The 22,521-nt window shown below is 41.6% G+C and overlaps 1 protein-coding gene across 1 annotated transcript; it reads right to left on the bottom strand.

The window, feature by feature from the left end:
• Positions 1-284: 284 nt before the first annotated feature.
• c1ql1l2 (complement component 1, q subcomponent-like 1-like 2) lies at positions 285-22,356 on the bottom strand. Its single transcript, XM_084744714.1, has 2 exons — positions 21,253-22,356; positions 285-2,080 (listed from the first exon to the last, which is right to left on the bottom strand). The coding sequence occupies exons 1-2, from the start codon at positions 21,859-21,861 to the stop codon at positions 1,901-1,903; spliced, it is 789 nt and encodes a 262-aa protein (XP_084600840.1). The 5' UTR covers positions 21,862-22,356; the 3' UTR covers positions 285-1,900.
• Between the last annotated feature and the right edge of the window lie 165 nt (positions 22,357-22,521).

Here is a 22,521-nt window from a genome sequence, read left to right as displayed (position 1 = left end):
GGAGCATAAACACAGACATCTTCCTGCAGCACCCAAATATACTTTACTTTTTTGGAGAGAAAAGAGAGATGAGGGACTTGCTGATAGGATTTTCTTTTCTTTTTTTAATGTTTGCACTGACAGGCCGTTGTTAAAATTCTTAGTTTAAACAGGAGAAGAAACACACATTTCCATTTTGTTTTTGCACTGTAGTTAGTTAGTCTCACAGAGCAAATGAGATCCTTTACAGATCATTTTCCCTAATTAGAGTATTTGGGATACAAGAATTCTCGTGAGACAAGTCACTCAAAAAATCCCATTTATTATTTAAATGTATTCAACAATTCCAAAAGATAAGATAGACAAACATGTCATAGATTTCATTTACAAGCTGTTTGTTCTTCTCATCATATCTATGGAGGCTCCCCCACCCTACAGAGCACAATCTCATTGGCTGCTGAGTAAAATATCTGTCATTGGCTGTAGCACAGAATAACTCTGGAAAAAGAACGGTGTAGCTATGGCACGGCACATGCTAAAATGCAGACACGCACTGATATGCACAGACACATACACACTCACGCGTACAAACACACACGCGCACACACAAACGTGCAGTCATAATAGTCACTCACCCAATCAATTTCATTCTCAAGCAAGCTGTCAGGCCGCCATGTTGAGTAAATATTACCATAATGCCTGTGTGTCAGTGAATATGCAGCTAATGAATGGATGACATCCAGTGAAGCTTAGAGACACTGAAACAGAAAAATTGCCCACTCACTGCTACTGTGCCTGAACCCCCGTCACCACCACCACCACCACCACCACCACCACACTCGCTTCTTCTTTTTCTCTCCGTCTTTGTGACTTTCCCTCCCTCGCCCTCCACTTCAGAGGCCACTTTTTTTTTTCTTCTCACCACGCGAGAAGGCTCGGAGGTCGGCGCAGCAAAGAAGAAAGAACGCTCTTCAACTGGGTTACCTCTGAATCTGAAGTTTTTTTGCTTCATCACATGGCTGTTTGTGCCGAGTCGAGCGTCTACATAAAACTAGAACATCGAAGAGACGATTTGAACTCTTACTTTTTAATCCGAACAGCAGCAGGACATTGTGTGTGTGCGGAACAGCGTGAGGGAAGGATATTTTCTATATGAGATGTTTCCTTTTTCAGATACATTGGAAGGTACAGTGCAGAATGTATTGTTATTCTCCACATCAACAATATATAGTTACCTTGCTGCACCCAGCGATGAAGAAAAACACCCACTGCCATGAAATACTGACAGTCGTGATTTAAAGATGTCTTTTCCAGCTGTTAGATCTCTGAGCTGCATCACATAATATAACACTGTTCTCTCAGTCAAACAGAATATCTTCACAAGGGACAAATATATTCTTTTTTTTTTTCAAATCTCATTTGTGTAGAATATTATGCATGTCTACAAAATAAAAACACGATCTAAGGAAAATTGCACGGAACAACACTACGAGTTTCAGTCAATCGAGTCCACAGACTGTTGCCACTGTGGAGAGAAGAGGTGAGATCATCCACTTTTGCAGGGTTTTTCATTTTTGTTGTTGATATTTCTGTGCAATGGAGCAGGGCTGAAGAGGAGAGACACTGAAAGCAAGGAGCTTCTGACACGTCCAACCCACGTCCCCCACACTCCTCCCATGCCTTCCCGCCCGGCCCCCTCTCAGTGTGTCCTCAGGAGCTTTGCGATCCAGGCTCCGCTACAGAGCCTAGACGTCTTGGCTGATGGATACGAAGCAGAGGTGTCCGTGATGATGGAGAGAATTAGGAAAACTAGAAAGCATTCCGGCTTTTAACACACACACCCTCCCCCCAACCCCCCTTGTTGTACAACTCTTCCTCTCTCAATCTCTTCCTGTCTGACTGTCTCTGTGTCTGTCTGTTCTCAGTCTGCGTAGAGGATGAAGCCAGAGAAGGTGCTGTACTTGTTGTTGTTGCCTCCGTGCGCCTTGCCGCCGTCCAGTTTGATGTAAACCTCGTCTCCTGCGTCCAGATGGAGGATGACGCTGTTGGAGGCGTAGTCATAGTTCTGGTCAGCGTCCTGGGCGATGGCGCTGGCACGAACCTGAAAGAACAGGGACAGACGAACATGTAGGAGAACGAGCCGGCATGTTAGCATGTTAGAACATATTAAGACACCAGCTGAAAAAGGCTGTCATTCTCTCTGAGTACTTCCACAGATAGATACTGTATTCAGTGTTGAACATTAAATTAAAACATACAAAAAAAAATTTACAACAATGCTAACTTAACAGATAAAAGAAAGAGAGAGGACAATATCTGGTCTCCAGCTGAATCTGGAATCCAGTGTGTAAAAGCAATAAAAGATTATTAAAAAAAGTAAGCGAGCACCGCTGTTCACTATTGTTATCAAACACTACTGTCAGCTGAACACTACCGTTAGAGCAAACACCACCATTAGCTTCAGTTTGGTTACCAAAAAATGGCGGCTACCAAATTTTATAATCCATACGTTAGAAAGTTTCTGTAACATGGCTCTGAAAGACTAGTAATATCTCATTTCTTCCATGTCCTGAAGTTCACCCTTTTTTATGAATATCTACTGATAAGGTTTTAAGATAACAGATAAAACAAAGCATAAAACTTCTCTTCTAACTTATTGGCAGAGAAGAAGAAGAGAACGTGAAAAGGTGTCACTATTCTTAAAATCATTGTGCTGCTGCACCACAAGAGAATAGTGTATTGCACAGAAGTAAAATGTTACAGGAATACGAACATAAGAACTCAGTTTTCCGGTATATATTTTGAAAGCTTTTTTTTCATTTTGAAGTTAAATGAATTACTGGGCACAACAATGGCACCGATAGTTCTTGATATTGATATTAAACCTACAGGACCAACCAGAGGGTCAGTCACCTCAGGCCTTTCTGTCAAACAGATTTATGGTTTCAATCAAGCCAGTGGTCTTTCACAGAAGACCTAACATTCAACCTTGGAACAAAAGGTCCACAGAAAGAGAAACTCAACAACAACAACTCAGGCTCTGGGGGCTCCTCATTGCGGAGGAAATGCAATAAAAAACATTGAGGACCCCCACTGAACAGAAGCAGAAATATTTGATAACTCAATGCGAGGAATGACGAGAATCATTGGAATGAGTTTGCTCATTCCGGGAATTTTTATCTCTGTGTTTGCCTTCGCCTGGCTGTGCCGACTGTGCGTGTGCGAGTGCCGACTGTGCGTGTGTGTGTGCACATGTATATTGTGCCAGTCTGGCTATAGGACATTTGGAACTGTTTCTAAATAACCTGTCCTGGCTAATTAAGACCTCCACCACAAACATGCTCTCTCTCTCTGGGGAGAAAAGAGCTGCGGTGCCAAATGGGCGCTGAAACAATAGCTGTGTTTTCAAGCATCTGTGTGTGTGCGAGTGTGTGTGGCAGAGAGACTAATTGTGCATATTATCAGTAGGAATGACTGCTACAAAACGTTGTATCTGAAGTTGCAATTTTATAGACGTGTAACAGTTTGTATTTGCCAAAAAAAATACACAAATTAAATCTAAGCGGAGTGAGAGGAAAGTTTGGAGAAATCAGACGTGACATGCAATGAAGGTCATTGAGTGGATGTTGCCAACATAAAGTGTGTGCCTTTGTCTGTTGCGCCAACAGTCCTAATTAAATATAATCCTCCACAACAGTCGTAAAGTAAAACCTTATTCTGTACAGTGCAGTCTGTTAGGTATTTCGACTGGGAAACACAGTATTTTCTGTTGCTTTGGCTCTTAAAACCTGCACATCAGAAGAAAAAAGATCAAAATCGATGCAGAAGAACCAGATAGTTTTTATTCCATGCAATCTTCTTCCTCGTCAAAAACTGGTGCCTACATTACCCACAATGCAACTGAACCAGTGACAATTTGATCAGAGATTTGGGTTTGTTAGCAGTGTAATGTAGCCTCGAGTAACAAGACTCAAGCAGAGATAAGGTCTGATAACCTCAGGTTTGTGCAGCCATAAATGCTTTATACATTTTTTATTAACTGTTCAAGTCACACTGGGAATAAGAGAAATGAACTTATTGTTTTGCAAGTACCTACAGTAACAAAATGATAATTTATTTAAGTTAACTGAACTTGAACTTTCTACTATTTATTTTCAGAACACGTTAGAACTTATAAACATGACCTCTAAGTCTTTTGACTTGAAATAATGAGCTGAATGAATTCAATCAACTCATTAAATTACATTTTTAAAGAAACATGATCAGCATACTAGCAGATTTCTCAGAGAATTAAAACTCTCCTGAGATAATTTTTTTCTTATATTTTGAAGAAAACATACACACATACATGATGAAAACTTGCTGTGTGTCTCAAATCAATTTTAAGATAAGACATGATGAAGGTTAGTACTGAACCAGTTACACCCCCCTTACTCTTCATAATTAATAAATTCACTGGATGTTGTTTTACACACTGTCTTTGTGCCAACCCTGGAGCAAAGTATCTCCAGCAGGAGTAGCTGCCGCTGTGATTTGTTTGTGTAAAATGAAGAGCTGAGTCGAAGGAATTAAGGAAACAATAAAGGAAATCAAATTTGTTTGTAATGTTTGTCAGTGTGGCTGAAGAGCTGTTAGTTCAACTTAATATCTTAACAAGTACAACTGATTTAATATTTTAAAGTTCGTTTGATTTGAATTTGTTTTCAATCGTTACAAAATTGCAGCATTTGTCTTTTCAAAGTGAGTCAACTTAAAATTTTAAGGCCACCTCAACTTTTTAAAGTTAAGACAAATAGTTTATTTTTACAGTGTATGTAGTATAGTTTTCTCAACTTTTTTTTTTACAGTGTAAACAGACTTTAAAGTGTAAAATTGGTGCAGTTCCCCTTTACAGAACGACTGTGATCATAAAGCTCTAAGGAGGTGATCACATTTACGACAGGTGAACAGTAAAAATGACTTTTTAGCCTCTGCACACTGCAGGATGAACCAAGGAAGTTTTATGCCCCGTTTTCTTTATTTGTCAAGTCAGTCACTTGATCTCAGTCCAATAAGCATGTGCATCAATTGCCAAAGACCAGACCGAAGGCAAAAATAAGCCAGCAGTGAATCTGGCTGCGGTACAGACCAAGCAGAGCATCAACAGGTCTGTGGGTCTACGGGTCATAAACTGCAGATGTTAATGGACTGCAAATTGTTCAAAACTAAACTCTGAGTTCATTCACGGTCATGTTCATCTGTCAGGTAAATTGACTATAAAATGAGATATAATTCCTAAACTGTTCACCCAGTATGGATGCTAAATTAAACCTGAAAGTTGCATTGTTTCATTTGAAGTTCACTTTGCTGGTTGGTGCACAGAGTGAGCCAATAACAAATGTGGAACTTTCCAAAATGCTTACAGTACAGTCTGCACAATATCTTAGTGCTATTAAATAGCCACTAACAAGGAGAACCATATCAGTCGCGGCTTAAATAGAACAGAATCGAATGAAAAGATCATTATTTTCTCTCAAGATGAAAAGGAATTTACTGTACATCCTTTAAAGTAGCCACTGGTTAAATAAGCCCATTAGTCACTTAGTCCGGTCAGCGAGGTTGAATCAAAATCAATATTTTACGTGCATTTGAAGTGTTTTCTTGTGGCTCATTATCGGGCCTCCAAAGTTCACCCCGGCCCTCGCCTTGGCTCTGTGTTTGTCCACACAGCTTTAAATCGGGGCTTTTCGAGCGGGTGTCGACAAGCTGGCCCAACAGGCAGCAGAGAGGATGCCCAATAATTAGTTGGCCTATTTAAGGAGTACACACAACAGGCATATTGACAAATGTGAGGAGAGGCCAGCTACTGACAGAGATCTCCTGCACTGAACGCAGAACTGCTGCCAAACCTATCAGGCAGTGAAGAACAGGTTCTCTTGACATTTTGATATATTAAAATCATAAATTACATATTTTTTGTGCAATTTAGATATAATTATTAATTGAACCGGTGTTTGTTTTTACCTTTGTTTTTGAGTTTTGTTGGTTGTTCCTACTCCCAAACTTCCCAGATGTGCCTCCTCAATCAATCACTGTGTGAAGTATGAATCATTTTCACCATAAACTGTGATAAAATCCCAACGAATAGTATTACCATTTCAAATTTTAATTATCGTGTGGAAATATTTTTCTTGTGTTGCTAAGGGAAACATGACATTTATTTTTATTTTACTCTCAAGGTAGTTCTTGAAATAATGCTAGAGTAAAGCCCATTGTGAAAATGCATTGCAGTATAGTGACCGATCAACACATACTCAGCATAAATGCCAGAAGAGGCTGATTGGCAGGTACTCCCAAAACTACATATATTTCCAGTGAGGAGTACCAACAGCGACAGGCTTACCGGACCTTACGTAGGTCATGTGACATCCTGAGACATCACGTGGTTTACATTATGAAGCAGTTACAGTTTGGTCATGTTTAGGTAATAAAACTACTTGGTCAGGGTGAGGAAAAGATTGTGGTTTGGATTAAAATAACTACTTTCTTACTGTTATTTTTTCCTTTTGTTTTGCAGGGCTGTTTGATTATGCGCTCTAATGTTCCTAATTCTGTCTTTCAGGGGTGGGCCTCTGGTTCTGAAAATCCTTTTATTTGGAAAGTACTTTGCGCTTAAGCTTCAAAAGTTCTATATGAAATAATATATCATTATTATTATTACTCTATGTATGTCACATGACAACATAACTCATGTGACGCACATAGTTTAGTTCTGTCATACTGACTACATCCATGACAAATAATGGATTCATCTGTTGGAATAAGGTTCTCACACTTAAAACTGACAAGCATGTTTTTCTAGTGAGGACGAGCTGGAAAACTCAATGGGGCGTAGTGACCTGGTCATGGAAACAATGGAGAATGAAAACCTCCTTTAATGGCATGTTCTGTAATTAAAAGTGTCAAATCCCCAGAAACTGTAAAACAGGGAGAAAACTCTGAGTAAGAAGAGAAGAATAAGTCTCACAGTAGGAGTCAGACTGAGTTTATAAAAGGCTTCATTGGGATTCTCCATGGACCAGCCTTAGGTTTACTGTATTTGCACATGAACTGCAGCAAATTTATTATTACACTGAACTCTGCTGAAGAAAGTTTTCATTTGTATTTTCTTTGATTGTTATAAAGCAGTTTTTGGACATTGAGATAAGTATGTTTTAGAGGGCCTGAAGACTTTTGGCCCAGCTTGAGGTTGTCTCCTACAATAATCGCGATAACTGTGTTTGATTACGGTGCATCAATCATCAACCAAAGTAAGCAACCATTAATGTTTGTACTGCATCAATAACAAAAAAAACATTGATGCAAAGGACATGAAGCCCAAGAGTGGATATTCCTTGCTAGGGCTGGTGGAGCTTTGATGGGGAGGTTTGTGAGACAGTTCAATACATTATAGCTACACTAAAACAACACAGCTATGCATGCGTTAAAAAGAGAATTAAAACAAACATTTAAGAATAATTCAGTGTTTTTTCCCTGGCAACTATTAACTTATATATCCAGTAACTAGGGAGGTAATTCAATTACTTTTCAGAGCAGTAACTTGTAACTTAAAGTAGAGCGACACTGAAGCGCACAGTGTGAGGGGAGATGGATGCCAGAGACAGACAGACTAAGATTAAACCATGTGTGGGAATAAATTTTTGATTTTTGCACATTTCTCACTTTTGCCCTGATCGTCTGAATAACTCACACGATTTGTCGCTAGTCAGTTAATTTATATATTAAATATTCCGGCAGTAAAAAGAAACCCTCCACTATGGCAGGCAGTGGACCAAACCAACGTGAGGCATAATGAGGGGGTGGTACAGTCTTTCAAAACTTGAAAAAGCATTGTTTTGCATCTATAATTAGCACAGGTGCTTTGTCACAATACTGACTAACACTGACTAAACACTGGCTGACAACAGTAGTTATATTTGAATTTTTTTGATCAATATTATTGACGAAGACATGCCCCTATACGCAATCCGACACCTTTGTTGATGGCATTTCAAATAGCTGAGATGTTTTCGACATAAAAGTTGGTGAATTAATTTCAGTGTAACTATAAGTACTTTCTGAACATTTTCAGCACATTTTAACGACACCACAGTAATAATGGCAACCATTATCATTTTATTTACTGTAAATGTGATCTAACATTTTCATGCTGTTTTATTTCTATTTAGTACCGTGTCTCTTTTGTGGATTTTGTTAATAAAGCTAACTTTTATGATGGATTTTCTTCCTATTGTCTTTTCTGCCACAGTAGTTATTGCTGATAAACCCTCAGCTCATCTTCTGTTGACTATTAACAACCTTCTGCTGGAAAACATAAAACTGTGCAGAGGATGTGCAGAGGCGTGCAAAGTCTTATTAAAATAGCAAATGTAAAGCTTTTGAACTGGATATTCACTAGTTTGAATCACTGCTACAGTTCATGGTAGGATAGAAAAACTGTTTATTCTTTAAACTTGTATGTTTTCTAGCTGCAAGTGGTTCAAGAATTAAAAGCTGTGATAGAAAGCAGAACATTCCTTTAGAGGAGCATGTGAGAGGCAACACAATGACAAAGAGGCCGTGTTACACTGGAGGCTACAGTAAGTCTTTCCTACCACTACTGTAAAAAGCATTTAAGTGGTGAGGTGCCGAATCTGTGACACCTTATTTTGAACCTGGTCAAACCAAGCTGCGTGCTACAGTAAGCTGGTAACACTGCATTACTGATCTCTTCACAACACTTCATCTGAGGTGAGACAACATTTCTGCTAATATCCCCCAGAAATCAACACTGCTGCCGTGTTTCTGTGTCACTTGGTGAGAAGAGCGACTATGTTCAGCTTATTTACGACCATTATTAACACTTGTTTTCTATGATTTAGGAAGCCAGCGAGGGCGGCAAAACATTTCCCCAAAGTTTCACCGTACTAAAAATGTTGAATTTTAATTACTGTGCTTTTTCTGCACTTTCAGGCAGAGGCCAATATTCTGCTGGATTTCTTGTGAAGTCCTCTTGCAAACCATCAGACATTCAATTCTCTGAAAGATTTTCAAAGACAGAGCTGTTCTTTGCATTGCCTTCAGCTCACGGCATTGAATTACAGAGCAGAGCAGAGCAAGGTTGAAAAAATCTTTAGCATTATTGTCAATGATTTTTTTTTTTTTCTTTAAACCCTAAATTTTGTCACAGAAGGTGAAATGAATAGGAGAAGAAAAACTTTTATAGTGAGCCAGATGATTTTAAAAGAGCATCAAGCATGGGCACAACACTTAAAGAAATATTTGCACAGAGAGCAAGACGAACTTGGCAAGGTTGGAGGAGGGTGTCTCAAACTTTTTAACAGCATACCACGGACAGTGAAAGTCACGTTGGTGTGAAATGTGCAAGTGCTATAAAGGCTAATCTGGATAATGAAAGTCTGAGGAGAGGTTTTAAGATGCAGGAGTAATATATGGAATATTGTACATTTTTTTATTGTTTATCCTCCTGATTAAATCTCGCACAGCTCATATCGATGTGCAAACAAAGCCTCCTGTTCTGATTCTGAGATGCCGGCGTCCAGTGCATATTAATATGATATGATGTGCCCTCAGCGTGCAAAGTCAACACCATCCTATTAGAGGGTTACCGCTTTGGGTTGGTGGGGGAGCGGGTGATGATGGCTCAGGAGGATTTGTCAGTTGGGATTTTAATGAAACTTTATCAAAATATTTGCCTTCCAGGTGTTCACATAGAACCTGGGAACCTCAGGCAATGTCACAGATGTGTAATATAGCTTAAATTATTCTTTTCATTTGCTCTTTACGGAGCTAAATTTAGAATGTCTTGATGTTGTTTGGGAGGAGGAGGGATACGATACAAATATAACATTTTCCTTTAGCAGAAAAAGGAATAAGGAAAGCCCTGGTGAAAGCAAACTTCTCTGAAATCCTTCTAGTTCTTCCACAATTATATTTTTGTTTTGTTTTGTTTCTCTGCTCTAATGGCTTTTATCCCCTTCTGAGACTATAACTGCCGCAGTCTAGGCCTCCTTCGTTTGCTTTCAATGATAAGCACGCATGAATAAAACCTCTCACTGTTTTTGAAATAATGATCAGGGAGCTCCTATTGGAGCTATTTTTCTTTTTTTTTGTCTCCAGTGCACACAAGGAACTTGTTAGGGATATGAGCCAGAGGTTCACATCCAGGCTACGGGCAGATGTATAGCGAGAGATGAGCAGGACAAACAGCCGACTGGCAGTGCGTGACCTTGGCGCAGAATATGTAGAGGAACTTTGACAAGACAAACAAAGCATGAGGCTGTAAGCGCCGGCTCCAGCGATGGTAAATGAGGTGTCATGCGATGTTGTCTTCCTTGTGGCTGCTCGTGCGTGTTTGCATCCGTCACATCGTCAGCGTGATGGCTTTGATTGAATAATATTCTGAGCGAAGACACAGAAAATTCAAGGCCAGGCTTGGGCTTAATAGATAATGTGTGGCTGGAAAAGTGAAGTGTGGATTCCCTTTGCTTGTGCACTTTACAACTGAGAATGAACTCCACAGTCATCAATAATGATGGTGTTTGTGTGAAGAAAAGAGATGAATTCATTAGAAAACTGCTCAATCACTGCATCTCAATGAAGTGACATTTCTTTTACAATCAGCCTCTCAGTGGTATAAGGAAGTTATGACAGGCCTGAGTGCACACTTGTTATGAAGCACACATGCACACACACACCATGACACATCTATATACATATATTTACTAACAGTTTGTTAGATTCTAAAGTTGAATGAGTTATTCCAGCCAGAGGTTCTCATTTTTTCTCAGCTAAGGCGCTCTCACAAGATAGAAAATATACCAGGGAGCCCCTCATGTGTGTCCTTCAGAATAATTTGACAAAGCCTTTTTTTTATTTCTACTTAATTATGTGAAATAACAACACAGGAGAAATGTGTTAAAAAATGTTAGACATGTATTAAAAATATTTGCAGCATGTCAACACAAAATACCCACGCAGAAAGAGCTGGTCGCCACCATTAAATGAATAAATCTGGAGACTTTTCGTGGACCCCCCTGGCAGAGTGCCACAGACCCCTGGGGGGTCCTCAGACCTCTATTTGAGAGCCACTGGCTGTTGTACACAGACTATTGTATTGTGAAAGTACAGAGGTCAACGAGAAAGCAGTTAGAACTATGGATAGAGCTCCTTAATCCTTGAATGAATGCATGAATGCAGGGTTCCTGTTGTTCACCATTAAAGGAGCAGTTTGTAACAACTGCACTACTACAGTCCAAGTAGTCCACCCCGGTCTCAAGGAAGCTCAGGCAGGCTGCAGGAACACTGCAGGAGCACAAGATGAGTGCACCGTTGTATTTTGACAATAACAAGCAACGATGAGTCCTACACTGTAAGATGATCAGCTGTTTATAACTGTCGATTGTCTGTCAATATAAAGCTATGCCTGTCATCCTGGGAAAAAAAAAGCCCACTGCTTTGAAAATACACACTCTGGAGCCTTGACCGCCCGCCTTCAGTCTGCCAGGCTCCATTAACATATTGCTGAATTTAACCAATTTAACATCTACTCCTTCTAAAAGATTATTAATGATTTCCTACAACTCATAAACAGACACTTACTCATTCAGCAAACATTTGGCACTAATCTAAACTGCAATTTATGTGAAACGGGCAAACAAAAACAGCGAATCCAGCCCAGAATGGAAATGTCAAAGGACACCGTGGCTCCAGCGTTATTGTCAGATTAGCGGATATTTCAACATTTCTGACATATCATGGTAATTTTATGATTTATCACAATTCATATATTACAGATTTCTCCTTTAAGGTGACAACAAAGGCAATCTGGCAGCCTCTCCCAATCTCTCCCCTGGCGCAACTTCACACTGTCTATATTTACGCCCCTGCAGTCTGTAGTGAAAAGGCATTTTACATTATTTTCTGTGATAAACCTTTAATAGAATACCGTTTATTAAAATCACAACAACTTGAAGTTTTATCTGTTGTGTCTGGTGCAGGAGGAGGCTGTAACGTCCCACTTGGGGGGGGGGCAGTGATCTTCCAAGGGGCTTTGTCACTTTGACAAGGACATGTCTCATGGCGTCTCTGACAGGGATTTGTTGTTGACTTGACGTTGAGCCTCCATTTTGGATCAACGAGTCTATTGGTCCTCTTTAAATCAAAGTGTACTGCCGTCTAATTGTGTTTGAACATTCCAGCCGTGAACTGCATGCTTAATAGCAGCTTAGATAGCTTGCCACCGCTATTGAGCCGCGTCCAACATTTCACTGCGCCGCACACACCAACACACACAGACTGAAGGAGAGGCGTACGCCCATGCGCATTTTTGTGCACGCACACACACACCAGATGCAATTCTTTTTGGAAGTAATGAGAACAGGAAACTACAACGGGTTGCGAGAGAATTGTCGTGTCAGAAAGCGTCGGGCCTCCCATGTGTTGCCGCTTTATTTGTCGGAGGAACCTAAATGAAAACATGATAAGGGGAATGAAATGGTAACAGGAGATTTGCCATCTGTCAGACGAGAGTAGAAAAAGGCTTCCTGAATTAATTTCACCAGCTGTTCTCTTTGTACCTGCTAAGCCTGCTCTGAGACAGAACGACTTCAACGCACAAACCTTTTGCCATTTATGAAATTGCTTACATTAATGCCAAAGGTGAGCGCGGTGTCAGGCATTCGTTTGCCACATGTACTGCTCATACTTGATCCAGATACAGCGGAAAGATTCAAGAGGCCAGAACAACAACATCGCAATTCAGCAGCGGCAACAAAAAGGATGAAATCAAGACTGAAAGAGCCGCTGAAAGAGGAAAACAGTGGTGGAGAAAAAGAGGCATCAACTTTGACCTGCAATCCCAGCCACTCCTTTCTTTCTTGAGTCTGACTCATCACACTCAGTTAATTACTGAGATACACAGTACTGTCTGCCTCCAGCACCAAAACTACAATCACTGCTCGCAGCATTGTCTGAGAGAGGACTTTTACTGCAAAATGTTCAACCTTTGTTCACACTAAGCCTATTTTTCCAGTGTGCCTCCCTGAGGCTCTGCAATTTTCCTTTTTTTTTTCCTCCTTTCTGAAATAAAAAAGACTTCTCTAAAAGGAGGCAAAGTGAGTTTCTGTAAGTGTCAGATGAGAGACAGACAGATCGGCTTTGCTACAGTATGACATGCATTTTTCATACAATAAACGATTCATGTTCTCTTACTGGAGCAACTGTTGACTGTAATTTGACTTGTACTTAAGTATGCATTACATTATGTAATCTATTTAGTTAGCTTTAAAATCATAATTAAGTACTGTGCACAATTTGAATTAATATCCAAAGTAGGAGTGTCCCATTATACTGGTATTTATGATAACCGTGATATTTTTAAAATTAAATATTGATGTCATGTTAATAATAACCTCTTAACCATACTGTATGGTCTTAAATCAGTTACAAACTCGTGTTGTCAAAAATATCGATAAATATCAATACTGAATATTTGAAATGCTTTCAATATTCTTTTTTTGCAGAATCAACACACACAGCGCCCACATAGTCCCGCCTCCTCTTACTTACTCACAGAGCCATCGTCTTCTGATCACTCATCTCATTTGTTATATCCATTGTCACATTGTAGCCTGGTTATATTTATCTTTAATAAAAATGAAGCATTTCATGCCTTCAATGTCAAGTTTCCTCCATAGTAAACAGAAATGGTATTAATATTGTGTATAAATATCATTATTGTAAATTCTTCTGGACACAATTATTGTGTAGTGAAAATCTGATGTCATGACAACGCTGATCCAAAACTTTCATCTGCATTTTTGTAGCTAATAAGGCTATCTGATCACAGACTGGCCCATGAAAACCATGATATATGGACACACAGAAAGTACTTCTACTTGTACTTGAGTAATATTTCAGAAAAAATGTAAGGGTACTTGTACTTGAGTGCAGATTTTCAATGCTCTTTCTACTACTGTGGATATTTTTGGTGTGAGTTGCAGAGTTTTGGAGATCTGTAGAAATGTCTGCCTTCTCTCCAGCATAATGGGACTAAACGGCAATGTCCAGAAAACATGACTCGGCCATTCAAGATAATCCACAGACCTTGTTGTGAGAGGTCTCATGTAGGAACTACTTTTTACCTTGTAGAAAGAAAGTAGATCCGGTAAATTCAATTGCAGAAAGAAAGTAGTTCCTACATGAAACTGTTGACAACAAGGTCTGTGGATTATCTTGAGTAACTGGCTCATAGTTTCTGGAAAGAGACAATGCTGTTGAATTTTTCAAATTTATCATTTTGGTGCTTTGAGCACCACAAGCCAAGTGACATCTAGTCCCATTTTATTGGAGAGAAGGCAGACATCTCTACAGCTCATATCTCCAAAACTCTGAAACTCACACCAAAACAATCTAGGCGGATAAATAGCACTGCAGGTGAGACGAAAAAGATCAAATTTTGATTTGGGGGGGGTTAACTGTCCCTTTAAAGGGAGGTGGTGTTAAACACACTGAGTTATGTAGCTGACTGTGAGTCATGTGAAGCCGTTGACTTGGCTTTCCCGTGAAGAGCGACACGATAATTGTGGGTATCACTGGAAACTGAAATCGGGGGACGGCTAAATGTCAGGGGCGTGGGGAGAGACGGAGAGAGGGATGTTTGCATAAGAGGGCCAGGGGCACTTGTCTATCTCCCATATGGCCCTCATTATAATGAAGAAGCCTTGTGAGTCAACACCATAACATCCTTGAGTCAGCCAGCCACAGGAGACAATCCATAGCCTATTTTAGACCGTATGTTTTTGCTCTCACAATACACAAGACATTATAGCAGTATTTCATGAGCTACTTAATCTGAGATGCCAGCGTGGGGAGTGTGTGCACTCCTGGGCTCTAATAGCTCCCTATTTGAAGAGTAAAATGTTTTAAAGTGATAGATTTATTGCAGACAAGTGGTGGGCAGCTTTCGAGCAAGTTTTGAAACTTCACCAATAAATGATAGATTTTCTTCGCCGTGCTTGCAGATGACAGCCCGATGTCATCTTGACATTTCCAATCTGTGTGGTATTTCCTAACAACACGGGCCAATCTTCATTTGATAGCCCTCGCACCTAATTAGGCCAGCTCTAATGTTCCACTCGGCAGAGTGTCAAATCCAATGTCCAATTACACAGCAGATCAAGGCCAAAGGTCCGCCTCCACTACCTCTCCGGCTGATTATAGAAGAAATGCCACGGTATACATCACACGGAAAGAAACGGGTCTGTCAGAAAAAAAGGAAAGAGACACACGTCCATGCACACACACGCATGCACGCACACACATGAGGGGATCAATACCGCAGGCGAAGAGGCTGAGGGACTGAGGGTGACTCTCTCAAACCCAGTCTGTCTATTTGAGACAGAGTCTCTCTGTTACACCGAGCAGACACACAGAGGCCTCTCAGTGCTGAAGTCAGACCACGATGAAGAATAGCAGGTCTGAACATTACCAGAATGTTAAAATCAATCAAGTCTGAGTATTGCTGTATCTGCGTGCAGATATCTCGTGTGTTAAGGGCTCAAAAAGGTCGGCCACATTATTTCGTTAAAGCTGCCATAAAGGAGTTTTTACCTAGTTATGAAACACCCTCAATTTATTACTGGTGCCTCTATATGACCTACATTAAGTTGACAAGACTATCAGTGAGACGATCAGTTATTTCTATATAGTTGTTCTGAAAGGAAAAAATTCTGTTCTGGCCCATAACTTGTATTTTGTTTGCCCATTTCACATTAATTAGAGTCCAAATTAATGCCAAATGTTCTCTGAATGAGTTAGTCAGTCAGAGTTAATCATGAATAATCGTCTGGAAGGAATAGATGTTTATAACAGTTAAATTGAGCAATATATTAATGAAGTCTGGCAGTCAGTGAGGCAGGCAGTCACTAAACTCAAACTCCTGAGTGTGTGTTTTCAGAGCAGTGAGCTTTTGTTTTCAGGATAACAGGCTCAACTTTACATTGACAGACAACATTACAGTGTAGGATTTGTCGTCACTTCTTATTGGCAAATTGCAATGTTGCACTCATCTTGCACTCCAGTGTTCCTGCAGCCTGCCTGAGATTCCTCAAGTCTGGGGAGGATGGGGGAAGTCTGGGGGCGGAGGGAAAGAACTGTCTTTAACCATAGATTGCACATAATACAAGATTAAACCTATTTAATATATAGTCTGTTTGGACTGCTGCATTTTTGGATGCGCAGTTGTTGTTAGAAATCATATGAGCGAGCTTGTGTTTACATTTTTCCAAGTGAAGTTACAGTGAGAAGCATGTTAAGACAACTGCAAAGAGATTTTTATTTTGATCATTTTATTTTTTGTGTTGTGGTTATTACAGTGCAAATACTCCTGCTTTTCCACACAGGGCCCCCCAAAATCAGCACAATATGAAAGTTCCTTGCAGTAGCTTTAGCCATTTGTGTGTGTGTGTGTGTGTGTGTGTGTGTGTGTGTGTGTGTGTGTGTATGTGTGTGTGTGTGTGTGTGTGTGTGTGTGTGTGTGTGTGTGTGTGTGTGTCTGTGTGAAACTTCAAAAAGACAAAACCCATATTCAACAGCAATCTATGACAAAATTCTGTTCTTATTCCACATAAACTATAAAAACAATATAGTGTAAAAATATCAAATTAAATGAATAATTTCTTATTTTCTTTAATATTTTTGTCCTATACAAATATACAACAATGATTGCTGGGTTATATATGTTGATGTTCTCCAGTCTACCTTTCTATCCCTCTGTTCTGGTAGCTTTCTCTTGATCTCTCTACTTTCCCATTACAACAGCCTAATTAACTCATTCTACACAATGAAAAATCAACATAATGTGAAAGTTCCCTGCAGTAGCTTTAATTTTTGGACTGAAAAAAAATGCTAAAACTCTTCCCTGTGAAAAATCAATATAGGCCACAGCCCATCCTGAGCTGTTGAAAGGAGTCTCTTTTTGTTATTCACACCTTTCTTTAGAGCAGATGTCAATAACCAAATCAAACGGAGCAGACCCTCATCCAGATGGCTCGGCGCCTATGTTTAATGTTGGGATTGACACCACATGCTCGACACAATGCGTGGGTTTCACCTGGATGCAGAGCAAACGGGATAAACCGTCTCGTGAGCTGCAGACCCACTGCCGGAGGCGTCTTTGATGGGTTTGACAGGAAAATGACACACGACTGAATCTGAGCTCGAGCACTTTAGGGCACAAAAGAATCTTTTTTCTTTGAAGCGCAAAAACAAAATCTAAGAAAAGGATGGAACGCTCTAACTTATTCTGTTATAGTGCAATGCATCACTTGAGAGCAATGAAGAATATTGATGGCATTGTGTGTTAGCAAATCGATCTGTGATAGCGCAATCTGGATTCTTTTTTTTATTTTTAGGAAAAAAAACTTTTCCTTTTAAGATGAAAACTTTCTGCTCCTTTCAAAAAAAAAGTCTCGACCTGACATAGAGGAGAGATGGAGGGCAGTGCACAGTTGGGGTGGGTTGAGGCAGTGGGTTAGGGGGGGGGTAGAGGGGGGGTGCAAGCGTGCACGTATATGCGCGTGTGTGAGCATGTGTGGATATGTGTGTGTGTGCGAGGAGGAGACTGCAGCGGTAATTGCCAGGGAAGAGCCATGTGCACGAAGGACGTTGAAGCTTATTAAAGGAGGAGACAGAGTGATTATTCACTATGGTCCTCTTGAGAGACTGACGCTGAAGTCATTGCTTTTAATTAACTCTGAAACGGTTTTGCGGATTAATAACAATATTAAGAAGGGAATGGAGAGGAGAAGCGCAAACACATCCTGGATCTGGTTCAAGCTTTTTAATTACAATTAAATAGACTCGGTGGCACAATAGCACAATAACTATGTCTTTTCTGTCCTCTTTTCTCCTACTGTGTTCAATGAATCTGTCTTCATTGTCACTGCTGCGTCCCTCAGGATGTGTCCAAGACAGGTTATAGCAAAACACTGATTTATTGGAGGGAGGTTTTGAGAGAGATTGGTTGGAATATTTGGCACGCGAGTAAAAAGAACAGGCGATGAAGAAGCCAGAAAAGAGAGTGCGGAGAGGAACTTGGAGAGCGGATAAAGTGTACCGTGCTGAAAATAGATTCCTTATTTGCTTGTTTACCAGGAAGCTCACTTTTTCTGGTTGAGCTTGAAAAGTGTCAAAGTTCTGGGGACAGTGTTGGGATCCTCGCGTTTGCAGTCTGCCAAGTCAAAAAGGAAGAGGAGAGGAGGAAGCAGAAGTGGAGGAAGAGGAGGAGAAATAAAATAACCCGTGGATGTTGATGCTGGGCACAGCTTGTAAGAACCCCTGGAGTGGGAGGAGCACATGCTGGAGCGAAGCGGCACTGCAGGGCCTGGAAACCCACCGCTTCACTAAAGCCAAAAGATGATAAAACACTACTATTGTCCGCAATTCCCCTGCTGCCCCCGTCCCAACTCACAATGTAGCTTTTTGCAGCCTTAATGAGCTGAGGAAAGCACCACTGTGGCTGCAGGAGCTTCGGTTTGACTCTCAGCACTTCATCAATGATGTAGCATAAGTTGGCCCAACATTTATAACCATTCACAGTCATTTACAGAGACTCAGGCTCTGGGGCCCTCTCCATCAGCCAAGCACACAACCTAATAAACACCAGCGAGAGGACTGCGTCTTTGTGCATAAGCTGTGCATAGTACAGTGGAGGACGGAGAAAAGGAGGCAGTTACCACTTTATAAACATTACCCGGGTCTCTGGAGATGCACACTGTGGAGTCTAACTTAAGTACCTCCACACCCTCCTCTTGGGAGCACAATGAAGCGGGAACAGAAGGCGTTTTATAGGAACATATGTTCTTCTTCCCCTATTATATATCAATGCTTTTACGCCCACCCATAAAGATTACTGTTGAGTGAGACATTATATATAGACGCCGATTGCTGTAACTCTCTTTTTCTTGCTGGGTGTGAACTTGGCGAGGGTAAAGGAATTAACCTCTGGGTGCCTTGGTGAGACTGCAGGTTCGAGCCGATGCCAACTGTTATTTTATCTCCATGCCGCACATCCCTCACGTCTCAGCTCTTGTAATGTGAGACCCCAAACAGCTTTCCTGCTTTAAACTAACTCTGTGTCAATTAATTGACAAGAGTTTTTGATGTTCCACTTGGCAAAAACATAAAAAAAGAAAACTTAAAATAAAAAATAGCCAAAATAAAATTGGTTCTCAGAGGGGCTGTTGGGCCATGATGTGAAATCACAGTTGGAGGATCAGATTTGGTGGATTTTTAACTATTTATTATTTATCTCATCTCACTGCAGGGCTGTGTTTCTCACTTTAGAACAAGCTGATGATGATGAATCAGAATCTCCAAATGGTCATGATAGACCATGAATAATGCATTTCCAGTGACCTAAGTGATGTAGCCTGTCTGTCACCGTCAGTATTTCTCATTACAGTACCGTGTGTCTCCATGTTTAAGTGCAAAGATTATGATGTTGAGAAATAAGATGCAGCTGGGCTTGTGAAGCACCAGAGAAGCATGATAATGTGTCAAAAGGCAGTGCCTGCAACCCCTTAAAGGTAGAATCAGTAGGATTTGTCTGAGCTGTTTGTAAATACACCAGAAAGACAGATTATTTTTGTGTCTCATCCTCTAGAATTCAAATGCATATGTCTTGGGTTGGTCCCAAAACATAATGCATTGTTCTGTGTCCCAAGCACAGCAGGATAATGAGAAAATAAGGAAATACAGGCAGAGGGCTGCAGGGTCTCTGCAGATACAGACACCACCACACACTTCTATTGAGTCATAAGTGAAGATTGAGAGGGATTGTGTTTATATGAGTCTATACACTGTTTTTGGAAAATGTTGCATTTATTCCTTTAACTTACTTATGATTTTTGAATCATGTAATACATTTTAAAACAGAATCAAACTCAGTACTCAAGTACTTATAAAGTTTTTAAATTTTGCATATATATGGATTTCACTGAAATGAGCTGCTTTTTAAAATAGTTTATTTTATTTTATTTGCATGCATAAACTTTACTTTTTCATCATGATACTGACAGCAAACTATACAGCTGCAGCCTGAGCAAACAAAGCAAACAATATCTGCATTAGCTCTAGATTAATATCCATCTTTTTTTTTTTTTCAGCTGAAACGCATTTCGGAGCCACTTTGAAGATAAAGAGATGATGTGACGGCTGATCGGAAAGGCTGCAAACTACACTGGCACACATTACCAACCTGAGAAGACCCTCCGGGGCGCGAAATAAAATTAGAGCCCCATTAAAACGATGCATCAAAGAAGCCGAGAATAGATCACGTCGACGTCCTAATGCGTTTAACACGAGGGGAAAGACAGATGGATGCAGCGGCGGACAGGACAGGGCAGGACAGAGCAGGACAGGCTTGTATAGACAGGTATGGACCAAATATCGGAGGCGAAATTTCTAGTATTTCCCCCTCCTCGTCTTACACTCACAGCGCGGACAAGCCGCTGAAGAAACACACTCTAAAAGTTGTCTCAGACAGAAATGAAGTTCACTGGCTTTTATAATAATAACAATCAAAATAAGAGTAAGAGTAATAATAACAAATAACTCGAAATACAGTATAATCGCTCATAAAATACACTCCATGATAAAAATAGAATTAAATGCCGAACATTTCCAACTCCAGCAGCTTCTTTTTCATTCTCACACCAGCTTTTCTCCTCTAAAACACTGTAAATGCCATCGCTTCGGTGCAAACTGCCATTCAGTTCCTGTGGATATTAATCCTAATTCAAAGGAAAAAGGGAAACGTCTGATCGGTTTCCAGATTTTACAGCGTAAAGGAAAAAGCTCGGCGCGCAGTCCCCGTTCAGCTCACACTGTGACCGTCCTTCGGATCGCGGGACGCGGCAATGTCAGGACGCATCATGCACAGAGGGGACGCGGGTTGCGACCAGTCAACACATCTTTATCTCCAGGCGCGCCGGGTGCCACAGCTGTGCGCTCTGGGCTTTGGAGGCGCATGGCAGATGCGCACGCTTTTTTCCTCGCAATGTCACTTTTTGTTCAAAGGCTTTGCGAGAAATCAGCTTCCTACAATGTGGATTTTTTTTTAAGAGAGAGCAGAGAGCTGGTAGAAGGGGAGAGCGGGACAGTGAGCACCAGAGGAGCAGGGTATGCTTACAATGAGGAGAGGAAAGTCAGAAAAAGTTTCAAAGCACTAACCTGGCCGTTTTTGCAGAGGTCTGCCCACATGCTGGTGCCATCCCCTCCTCTCATCAGCACATGGTAGATGAAGAAGTATGTGCCCGGTATGCTGCAGATGAACTTGCCCGAAATGCCATCATAGTTGTTGCCGAGGTTGGTGACCACGTCGTCAAACTTGAGGATCTCGTAGCCTTCGTGGGGGTTCTTAAGCCCTGCATAGAAGGCCACCCGAGGCACCGTGCTGTAAGTGGCTGTGCTGATAGCTCCGTTTCCCCCCAGACCCAAAATCCCAGTCCTTCCCTGATCCCCTCTATCACCAGGAGGCCCCACAGGTCCCGGTGGCCCTGGCTCTCCTGGCGGTCCGGGCGGTCCCGGCTTGCCCGGCCTGCCAGGCTTCCCCTGCGGGCCCTGCAGTAAGGTGGAGGGTGGAAGCACGTTGCTGTGGTCGCTCAACGCCTCCGCCTCAGCCTGGAGACCGGTGGAGCTGGTGCTGCTGGCCGGAGTGCCCTTGTTCAGGTAGGGGTCGCACACCATGCGGCAGGTGCCCAGCATCTCATAGTGGCTGGCGTCTGTACCCACAGAGCTGACGAGCACGGGGATGAGGACCACCAGCACCAGGACCAGCATAACCCCCACGGCAGCCGCCACCAGGGTCTTCCTCCCGATGCTGAGTCGGGGAAGGGGCTGCGCTGCCAGCGTGGGTCTCCCGGGGGCGGAAATGGTGACTGCTTGGTGTGGGGAGCCTGTCACCGAGGAAAGGGACCCGGAGATCCCGAGAAGAGTTGCAAGAGGACCGGCAAGTGTGTGAGGGTGAGACAGAGACCCACATACACTTGATTCTCCTCTCTGCTCTGCTCAGTCACACTAAAGTAGGCAACCAGTCATTCACACATGCATAAAGCGCCGAGGAAAGCCAAGCATACACAAGGAGACATCCAGCACGTACTTACAAACACAATCTGACTTGTGAGAAGAAGCAACAAGGATGCAGAGCCCAGAGGGATGGAGTGAGAGACAGAGACAGAGAGAAAATGATGAGAGTGGGTGAGTGTGAGAGATACAGAGCAGCAGCCACTGGATCTCTGTGTGTGTATGTGTGTGTGTGTGTGTATGTGTGGTGAGTTTGTGGTGCCGGATTCTCAGGCTTGGCTTTTTATACGGCAGTAGCAGCGGAGCCCCCCTCCTCTCCCCCTCCTCCCTCCCTTCCCCTCCCCTCTGCTCCCCCATCGAGTGAGAAGGTTGGTGTGGTTACGTCCCCGTCTTTCTCTCCGGCTCACTCAGAGGGAA

The sequence above is a fragment of the Lutjanus erythropterus genome, chromosome 19 (assembly GCF_056507025.1).
Source record: "Lutjanus erythropterus isolate fLutEry1 chromosome 19, fLutEry1.hap2, whole genome shotgun sequence".
Classification (NCBI taxonomy): domain Eukaryota; kingdom Metazoa; phylum Chordata; class Actinopteri; order Lutjaniformes; family Lutjanidae; genus Lutjanus; species Lutjanus erythropterus.
Note: the sequence above shows the minus strand (reverse complement) of the source record. Positions and strands in the feature narration are given on the sequence as shown.